General features: G+C 41.7%; 1 protein-coding gene across 1 annotated transcript; it reads right to left on the bottom strand.

Moving 5' to 3' along the window:
• Positions 1 to 804: 804 nt before the first annotated feature.
• Positions 805 to 10892, bottom strand: rel (v-rel avian reticuloendotheliosis viral oncogene homolog). Its single transcript, XM_083694903.1, has 11 exons — positions 10783 to 10892; positions 10203 to 10238; positions 9253 to 9392; positions 8817 to 8965; positions 7774 to 7865; positions 4747 to 4887; positions 4159 to 4263; positions 3773 to 3991; positions 3522 to 3578; positions 3245 to 3304; positions 805 to 2636 (listed from the first exon to the last, which is right to left on the bottom strand). The coding sequence occupies exons 1-11, from the start codon at positions 10787 to 10789 to the stop codon at positions 1780 to 1782; spliced, it is 1863 nt and encodes a 620-aa protein (XP_083551029.1). The 5' UTR covers positions 10790 to 10892; the 3' UTR covers positions 805 to 1779.
• Between the last annotated feature and the right edge of the window lie 334 nt (positions 10893 to 11226).

Raw genomic sequence — 11226 nt, 5'->3', positions numbered from 1 at the left:
TCCAGCATTGCATCACCTATTTCCCAACAGAAATTACAGTAATGGTGAACACCAATTTTCCTAACTCATGCATTAAGTAATCCTTTTGCAAAGGAGCATGGGGTTATTTGGACAATGGAGAATTAGGTAATGGCTGCTCTCTGGCTGCAAAAAGGAATACTTCTTGGTTAAAAGTTGGGGTAAGGTCAACCGGGTAAGTCAACCGGAAAGTAAAGTTTGCATGAGACAACCAAAACTAGGAAAGAAGCTCTCACTGTCATATCTGTCACTGTCATATCTGTCACTGTCATATCAAGAGGTAAACTCCTGAAACTGTATTAATAAAGGCTGCCACATTCATGTCAGGTAAATGTCAGTCAAAATGAAAGATTCTATTCTATTTCTAATGGAAAACATAGCCTTTTCATTTAAAGACATATTATGGAAGATTTGCCTCTGGGTTATGCCGAAGTTTGTTATCCCTAAACTAAGGATTGTTTGGTTTAATGATGTAAGAAATGTATTGATATTGTATCATATGTTAACCATACAGTCAACACTATAAAAAGTCAACTATCATCAAATATACTTCCGTAGTGTATCTTTGATATGAAAAATGATTGCTTGAAGCTAACCAACTTGAAGAATACAGTGGCAACGCTTAATATGAACATAATCGATTCAAGCATTCATTTCCTATGCTGTACATTAAAATATACACAAAATAATAAACGATCAGGTTATTTACAATGACCTCTTATGTTAGAAGCCAATCAGCAATGTAAATCAGGTTAGTGACTATGGTGTAAAATCAACTGCAAATGGTGGAATAAAATATATTCTTTATTTAGAAATTGAGCATAAAACATTTAGAAATACGAAAGCAATGTCATCAGTGTACAAAATGTTGTTAAATGAAATATCATATAAACCTTTAAAAAATCTTTACATGGTATATTATAAGCAATATACGGTAAAACAATTAATTGATGTGGAACTGCTGTCTTGTTCACACTACAATGCTCTGAGAACTCTAGATAGATAGCACATGAGATTAATATGACATAGCCATTACCAAGGAATACCACAGTGCTACCACTGATAGTACATCCCCATAAACTTCCTCTTTGGGAAATGTAGTACCTTGTCTCGCTTGAGAGCTGTTCTGGCATGCTACTCCCAACTATGGCCTATACAGTATGTACAAAGAACATTAACCTAAGTGGTCTGGCTTAATACTAGCAGAACGCTGTCATAACGATGGCATAAGACATGCATTTATAGCAGAGCCCAACCTATTATTTAATGCTCAAATTGAAGTAACAACCAACACATTTGCTATACTTCCCAAGCAAAACAAATTAAACACATGTATTTATATTTCTTTCTCTAGGGCCATAGTGCAGACTGAGGTACTTTACTCTCACAGCATAACCCCGTTGAGTATGGAACATCATTTCAATATAGTGAAATACCTTCCGCATACACAATATCATGGCAATCCACTTCAAGTTAAGTGTTCATGAAAAAAACTCACTCACATTTGTGTTAACCCTTGCCCCTTTTCCTAAAAAAAAATCAATTACTATGTAAAAAAACACTAACCATTGACTATTTATTTTGACAATGACCATTCTGATAGTGAATGAGAAAGAAGTAAGAACATTCATAACAAGTACATTCATCATAAAGAAGAGCAACCACTGGAATGACATTTGCCCAATCTCACAGATGACTCATTGTATCTTAGGCACTCTTTGAAGCTGCTCGGGTGTTTCCTCAGACAGAAGATCTGCTGAGTTATTCAGTATAGAAGGCCCAAGAAGCCAATGAGTTAAAGTGGCCATCTTGCCCCATCCCATTGGCTGAGAAAGGGTTCTGTAAATTCTTTAGGGCTTGGATGCTGGCGCTGTTGGTGCTTTCAGGCCTCATGGTGTCCATTGTAGCATCATTGCTCATGGGCCGGGGGAGCAGGTTGGTGTATGACTGCTGGCCATCCAAGGGGGGTACTATTTGTCCCTCCTGGCCCCCTGTTATAGGCTCCTGCTTAAGCTGGAAGCCATTCTGAGGGTCTCCTCCCACCAGGGTCTGCAGGAGTTCTTCCCCCTCTGCACTATCCAGGAAAGGGAAAGAACCCAGACCCAGTGAAGTGGTTCCACCTCCAGGCCCGTTCAGAGTGCCCTGGCCTTGGGGGAGAGGGTTGTAGGGCCAGACGGTCTGGAGACTCTGGGACTGGGTTCCCTGGGTCTCCTGCTCCTCAGAGCCTGGCTCTTTCCTGTGGATGTTGTGGTGGTGGAGGTGGAGGTGGCGGTCCGGCCGTACCTGGCTAACAGAGGGACCCTGGGGATCAGGCTCCAGGCACTGCAGGTCCCTCATGGTGAGCTGGGGCAGAATGCCACTACTCCCCCCCCCATGAGGGTAACCAGAGCCGCGGTTTGGTTGCTGCAGCCCATTGCTAGCACGGGCCACATCACCGGAGGTACTCACAGGGTTAATCCGAATAGTCTCCAAGGACAGTGCTGGGTTGGGGTTTGACCACACCTGGTTGATCATCATTGTGTGCTGGGAGCTCTGTTGGCACGTGGGATTGTACATGGCAGAAGGATGTTGACGTGCCATACCAGTGGTAGACTGTTTCACGTACATGTTTGTGGTGTCTAGAAAAGAGGAGGTTCGAATGTCAGTAACCGTGCATCATTGTGTCTATAGAATATACACATCCACACTTACATTATACATACCCTAACCTTAAGGATTTCATAATGAGGTAAGAAATGGATTCATATGATAAAGGGAAGACCGTGGCTTTAAGGCACAGTGGTTGTTTGTCACAGTGTTCATAATAAAAAAGAGGATGTAATGACTACATTTTACATACAGTATATATCCTTACTATTGGAGATGATTCATATTGTTTATAAGTCTAGTGTCAGCGTTACAAAGCCTAGGCATAAAATAACATAACATAGAGATTTTGACATAAGCTATAAGGTTTACAAAGATACCAAATACATTGTGAGATCTTGTTCTTTCAATGAATGTGTAAATGTGGGCAAATGTATAAGTATTTTAGTCCTTAAATAATCTAGTGCAGACTTTATAGCTGTTATCCTACTATGGGCTGTAGGCTGTAAGATTCTTGAGAGGTCAATTGGAGAATTGCATGAAACTTTAAGTTACAAAACCCAAGTTAGGCTTTGTCCTCTTTGAATGTATTTGAAACTGTGGTGGAAGGGGAGAGCAGGGTGTGAGTGTGTTCTCTGACCTTTTCTCAACGACAGCATCTGTGGCACTGCCTTTGGTCTGTTAAACGGACTCATACCAACTGAGGGGGAAGGACAACACACTGATGTAACAATCCTCATGGCTTTGAAACACACTGTTCTCTCTCACACACACACAGATGTGCATTCACACACACAGGCATGCCTACATGCACACACACACACACACACACACACACACACACACACACACACACACACACACACACACACACACACACACAGAGACAAGATATGCAGAAGCCTTGTTGGTCTTACCACTGGTTGTCATCAGGTAGTCTCTTCTTCGCTTCTTTTCCTGACAGCCGTAGGGGTCTGCAGATGAAACACACACATGGGCCTCATTCATCAATGTCCTTAAATAATTTTCTGAATGTATATTCAGATGTATACAGGTCTGTTATTTTGTGCTCAAGCGTTTTGAGGTGTACTGCTCAAGACTGTCCATGTGTACTAGGGTATGTGTTAGCTGTCCAGGTTTTTTTTTTTTGAGGGATATGCCTGCTCACCTTTATCATCAGGCAGATAGCGGAACTCCATGGGCTCGCTGACTTCCTGGTCGGTGGGCCGGCGCAGCTGCATGCGCACAGTAACAGGGGCGGTGATTGACGGGTCATAGTAGGGCGGAGTCTTGAACACGATGGCCACCTGGCGATGAACGTCGGCCTGGGAAAAAGATCCCTTGGCCTCCCAGCCATCCGACCTGAAGAAACGCACCTCAATGTCATCTGGTGTAGAGGAGGGGATAAATGAAGGGGAAGAGGAGAGTGTAAGAATAGGCACTATTATCCAGAGTGCAAAGAAGTGAAGTTTTGGATAAATACATAGTAGATGGATGGATTAAAACAGACCCACATTTCTTTACTAAAATCAATGAAATGTACACATACTGTACCTTTCTGCACTTTGTCACACAGTAGAAAGATCTCGTCCCCACCCTTTACGCTGCCGCTGTTTCTGTTGACACGACAGATACGTAGCTCAGCTGTGCTTGGAGACCCTGAGGAACAGGAAACACACAGTTACACAGGATCACACAGGAAACACATATAAGGCAAATTAATATTTCAAAAGGTCTCAGTGGCGTAGAAGGTGCTTTAGAATAATGTAAAATGTTTAAATCAATGTAAACCACACGTGACGTTGAACAGGCAAGTGTTTTTGCTTTCATGGTAAACTTCTGGTTAGTAATGTGAAAAAAAGGTTGATATGAATGTTTGCATCCTCTACAGATATTTGAAAATGTTAGGCACTGAGACCTTCAGGATAATTAGAGATGGGAAAAGGTGCGGGGGAAAAAGTCAGACGGTCAATTGATATCAACTTGAATACAGCTTCTATGGAAGGTCTTGCATCTTTGAATCAAAGTGCATATGACTATCAATAAACTCTTATTTTGGGTATGTGAGTTGTAATAAGGTTGCTATCTTAAGCCAGACTGCTCCTCTTTGCGGTACGGGAGTGTGTTAGCCTGGCTACTCACTGTTGTCGAAGATGGGGTTGGTGACGATGGGGTTGAGGGCACGGGTAAAATGTCCGTTCTCATCCTGCAAGAACACCTGGATACATAGACGCACCACATTCAGGTCATACACTTCCGTCTGCAGCAGCTGCTCACAGGGCACTGTGGACACACACGCACACACAAAGGGTCAATATATGAATGCATGACACACCACATTGATATGAATAAAAAATGTTATGAGATGATATGACCTCTTTAACCAAAGTTTAATGAGTGCTATTTTTCATGCTTAACAGATTAACCACTCTATTGTTCTAATACAATGAATGACACTGAAAACATAATCATTTTAGTGTCTTATGGATGACTGACTGTCATAAGAGTAAAAACAAATAAGGAGAAAGAAAAGGAGAAGGAAACAGAAAGGGAGAGAGAGAGAGAACAGAAGATAGAGTGCAGGAGAACGTTAGAGTATGTCCCAGCCCTATCTACATCTCCCCCATGGTCTGTTTGGCTGTGTTTAGGCTCTGACAGTGAACCACGTGGGAGGTTCCCTCCACCTCAGACAGCTATGGGTTACATACGTCACAGTGTGATCCGTGCCTCTTAAACCTACACAGAAATATGGACCCCACACACAAAACACACATCGCAAATGCTTTTCCCCGCCCAACACAGTGACACCCACACACACGTACGATGGCCATGTTTCACATCTGCCCACTCTCTCTCCCCCTCTCCCCCTCCAGAGTCTCTTTTCATACTCAGGCTGCCACCCCCTCCTGCTCCGTCACTAAGGTGATGCTAAGTGATGTCACAGCAGGTGGAAATATTTGTGTGTGTGTGTGTGTGTGTGTGTGTGTGTGTGTGTGTGTGTCTGTGTGTGTGTGTGTGTGTGTGTGTGTGTGTGTGTGTGTGTGTGTGTGTGTGTGTGTGTGTGTGTGTGTGTGTGTGTGTGCGAGAGAGATATAGACAGCTACAGATATAAAGATTGGTTGCAGGTGGAGAGGGTCAGACTCAAGAGTTGCTAACGAGGCGGGTAGGTAGTGTGACAATGTTGAAGAGTGAGAGAGGGGGAATGAGCGAAGGGGAGGCAGGTGTCACATTGTGGGCACCTCAACACTCCCCTACATGACTCATGGTGCTCTAGATACCGCATTCAATCAAATGGTTAACCCTCTCAACCTGGTAACCCAGTTGCATCACAAAAGAGCTGGGGCATGCGCACTCTACTAGCCAACAGATTCCCTTGATCTGCTTTCCATTCAACAATCAATCATGACACGTAAATTGCAGTAAAGTGGTACACATTACTATCGAGGCTTAGCAAACATTCCCCTTTCCTGCCCTTTTCATTGTCATTTGTTTTGTTTTGAGTTTGTCATGTTAAAATCTATAAAATTGTGATTTAAAAAAACTGAAGCCTAAAACAAACGGCCAGCAGCCTGGACCTGAAACATGTGGTAGTGCACATGTAGTGTTAACCACAGGGTTTCTGGATGGTTCAACCCCTGCTTCGGCTGTTCCACTCAATCACCATGTTCCACTCAATCACTATGCTAAAATGCATTCCCCAAGCTAAAAGAGAGTAATGGTTGATATTGTGAAAGGTCTGCCTATCAATTAAATCCCTAACTGAAACATCAGTATACTGAAGATGTTTTTTTTTGTTAAGTCACACACACACACACACACACACACACACACACACACACACACACACACACACACACGCACACAACATCAGCTCTCGTACCTAAACAAATGTCACTACTACTGCTGCTACTATGACTGATGTAATTCAAAGCTTCTAGGTTTCCTCTTTGTTAAACAACCTGGTAGATAAGTATCATGACTGATGATCAAAGACTACTACTACTACTACTACTATTACTGTCACTACTACTGTCCCTACTACTATCACTACTGTCACTTCTGTTACTGCCCCTGATATGTAAATCTGATAATACTCCAATAGAGCAGTAGCGCAATGCAGAAGCAGGCTGATGATCTGCACACAGGAAGTGAAGGAGGGTCATGGCTTTTGTATATCTTCCTGCACAGGAAGCAGCTGGGTTTCACTGCAGAAGTGAGACCAAGACAATTCTACATATAGAGCACTACTTTTGACCAGAGCCCTATCTACTTTTGATCAGAATCATGTGGGAGCTCCCATTAAAAGTAGGAGACTATATGGGGATTTGGATGTCATTTAACATGCAGTCATTCTCTTGCTGGGCATCACCATGACAACTCCCACCGACAGACAGATCATGTGGTCTGTAAAAAACATGAATCATGAGGTAAAATTGTTAAGGAAAGGTGTCTGCTAAACAGCACTGGGACAAAGTCAAGGGGGATGGAACTGCTGGGGTTAATGAAAATCAGAAATGACTACTCTTTCTACTTCCCCTCATGTCCACACTACATCTACATGGTCAAAAGAGTGATCAGATTTCAGAATCTGTCCAAGCCTACATGTCCACTTCCCTCCTCTCACTTCCTTGTCCTAGAGAAGAGGGGTGTCTCTGGGCACAGATCTAGGATCAGCTTAGGAGACTACTAATAACAACTAAGGAGACTCAGGAAACTAGTTCATGTTTGCAATGCAATCAGCCACTCCCCCATTCCCAATTCCCCTCTTTCACATGACATACAGCACCACATTGAATTGAGCAACTATGATGGAAGAATGGGGAAGTAGCCTATCTCTTGTTTGCACTTGAGACATTGCTACTTTGCTCTGGAGTCCCACAGACCGAAACTGAAGTGAGGAAATGGGAGGAATCTTTGTGATGGACAACATGTGGCATGATAAGAGACACTTGTTTTTATCGATGAGGATGAACCTTTGGATTATTTTAATTGCAGAGAAGATCCTTTCATCCAAAGGGTACCCTCCCTATCTCTAACATCAGAAGCTAAGCAGCACTCATGAACCAGAAACAATCCTGTACAACTTTAAGGGTCAATTTGTTACCACGAAATTAGATGTGTAAAACAAAATATCAAAGAGGGGAGAAAGGCTCAGGAGAGAGAACTCACCATTGAAGGGGTTGATACCTCTGGTCATCCTCTGCATGATGGCGTCCTTCACCTCTCTCCTTTTCATGCACTGAATGCCCAGATTCTGGAAGCTGCCGAGATAAAGCTTAGCTTGTTTTTTACAGGAGCATTACAAGCATATTGTTGAATACAATTGTCAAAGTGTGAAAGATAAATGTGACAATGCAGAGGGATTACCATTTGATATCAATGTGTTCTAATTCAAATAAACATTTGCTTCTCACGGTGTGAAAAACCTACCCTATGTAAGTAACACAAGCTTCCTGCTGGCTACTCCTAACGTGTAAGGACAGCTTGTGAGGTCTACATTAGATACTCACAAGGATATGAGAACTTTTATGTCTGAATAATCGTGATAACTTACGTTTATTCCCATGTGTAAAAGTGAGGAAAAAATGTGCACCATTTTCGGGCACTTAAAACCTATTTCCTACTCTGAGAAGCTTTTACTTGTATCCACTTATGGACACACAAACACACACAAACACACATACACACAAACACACAAGAGTGATGTCATGAGGAGAATTCGCTTCAAGCTTACCTCCTTATAGAAGGGCTATGTGTATGGATATAGTATGATGTTCACAGTAGTGAAGTGCAGATTGGCAATAATGCTGCTCATGTCCCCTCTCATCTGCATTGTCATGATTTAATGTTTTATCTTTGTGCTCTATACTACTCAACATGTCACAAACTGATGTAAACTAAAGTCAGTTTTTTCGGGTGTGGTCTACTCATACTTGCGATACTGAATGTAGGCATGTAGTTATGATAATTTCAAGTTGAGTGCTCAAAAATATAATTTCTGATTTCCCAACTGGCAAGTAATGTATGCTTAGATCAAATAAATATTTAAACAATCAAATGTGACATTTCACACGTTAATTTCTACATTCAACGCTCATTTCTATGATTGTTTGATTAATCTGGGCCATAGTGTGTGATAATGACTGTGGATGATGATGATGATGATGATGATGATTCTAATGATAATGGGACAGTGTTGAAGGGTAACTCACGCAATGACTCGGCGCTCGGGGCCAAACTCTGCCTCATAGATGCCTTCCTTGCAATCCTTCCCCACCAGGTCATGTGGGTGGGGTCTGTAGGGTTCATTCTTCGTCACCAGGGAAACACGCACCTTGCCTTTGCCACAGTAGTTCAGGATCTATCCATGGAAAGCCAGGAGAGGAGAGGGGATGAGAGAACATTGTTACAATGTTGGATCACGACGTCAAATAATAACATCCATTACAGTCCACAGACAACCTTGTTGGAAAATGATCATCAAATGAGAACCATATATCATAAACCAACATGGTTCTATTCTACTGTGCAATGTTTGGTTTGCTGCACCATATTATTTTCCAACATGATGGATACACAGCAATACAATCCAACATTTATCAGGTAAACTAGAGTACAATGGACTTGTGTGTTGCCCACCACTCTCACCTGTAAACTAGGGTAAGTCCTGTTGTTGTCGGTGCTGCTCGCTCCAGGGATGCTGCCAGCTGAGCGGCCCTCAACTTGGTACCTGAAGCGCATGCCCCTCTGCTTCGGCTGCTCAAAAATCTGGATGGCTGGCTCAGCCACTGGACACCACAAGTGGAGGGTTAGAGATGCCGAGACACAACCGCTAGTACAGAACTATACTTTATTAGCTCAATAGACACTACCTGCACCATAACTCAGACACAGATCATAAACACATTAAGCAAACACTAACAATCTATAATGTTTATGGACACTGAGGATCCTGTGCACTGGTTAAATATGAAAAACCCAGATTTTTTTTTTACTAAAATGCAGAGGTGGAAAGTGTACTGAAGTAGTAAGAATTAGAAGTAATTTCCGTTACTTTCCAAATAAAAAAATTGTCTTAATTATTGCATTTCATCATCATCGAAATGTAATCTTACGACCGACCGTCGTTCAGATTTTATGAGAGGTTCGATAGAGAAGTAGCATACTTTATTCAAAACATACTCAAGTAAAAGTACAATTACAGACTTAAAAAAACACTCAAATAAGTAGAAATCCTAATGAGAGTAGTTGTCATTTGTTAATTTCTACCTCTGCTAAAATGTCTAGTCAGTGAAGTTTGTTGACCACATTTACGGCCAACCCTACTGACTATTGAACCTGACTCTTGCTACAAGTAACACTTAAATATTTCCATGGACCTTACATGACACCTGACCATGCACACACACACACACACACACAAATAGTACTGCAATTCTGCCTATATACAATTAAGGAAGTGAAGATGAGGAATGTAATCCAGAGAGACAGTAGTGTTATTCAAGTAACCCTCAATGATTGGCAGTGGCATTTATGAGCCATGACTTGTGGAAGCAGGTAAACAATTTGACTGTACAGAAACACCTCCCTGTACTTACTCAAATTATGATGGTCCCCGGTCAAAGAGGGCATAACTGTTGAGGACAAAATCATAACCCGTGAATGAAGTTATAAAAGAAAGTGAAACATGAATAAGTGAAAGCAAACAAAACAACGAATAGTTGTTTCTTAACCAATGCACGCCGTCCTTCAACATTGCAGCGTACTTCCTCATACACCCTATGGGCCTCTGATCGTGTTAATAATCACGATGACATTGACAATCAAAATATATCGTCTATATAAGTGTTATCATTATACATGAAGGTTTTAGAGATTCTTTTTTTTAAATGAGCCTATTAGCCTATATCTAATTCTCCCAGTTAACCAGCTAAAGTCAGCTCTCATGAAACATATTGTAATTTTTTGCCATACGCTGTACAATACAGCCCATGTTATCCAGTTCAGTCAATAAGCTGGACCAAAGTAGGCCGAACGTTATTTTACTTAGGTTCTACTTTGTCTACTTTGAATAGGCTATGAATTCAGATATGATTGATATCTTACTAAATTCGGACACTTTAGTATTCTATTCCGACAACTCGTGACTTATAGGCTAAATAAATATTTGCTACTCACCATCCATGATGTGCACACCCTTATCACGGGCTATTGTCTGAATGAAAAGTCGGAATGAGTGATACTGTAAGATACAGTAAATGTAATATTTGTAAAGAGATAGAGTCGCTTGGGAATTCCCCACTGTCTCCGCCCAGATGTTCAATTCAACCCTAGTGAGCGAATGGGGATACGTCATGCATGGGCGGTATGTGGTGTTGTGAAACTTTGCCTTCTTGGAACTGCAAGCTGCGTTGCGCGGGGCCATCAGTCAATTATTAGTAGGCTTGCTTCAGCAAGTCCAACTATTGTTATTTGACATACTTATTATTAGGTGGGCTTGCTTCAGCAAGACCAACTATTGTTCTTCGACATACTTATTAGCTGGCTTGCAGTTCCAACTTCAGCAAGTCCAACTATTGTTCTTCGATATATTTATTATTATAAGGTGGGCTTGCTTCAGCA

Source organism: Argentina silus (genome assembly GCF_951799395.1).
Source record: "Argentina silus genome assembly, chromosome: X".
Lineage (NCBI taxonomy): Eukaryota > Metazoa > Chordata > Actinopteri > Argentiniformes > Argentinidae > Argentina > Argentina silus.
This window is presented reverse-complemented; position numbering and strand designations above follow the sequence as displayed.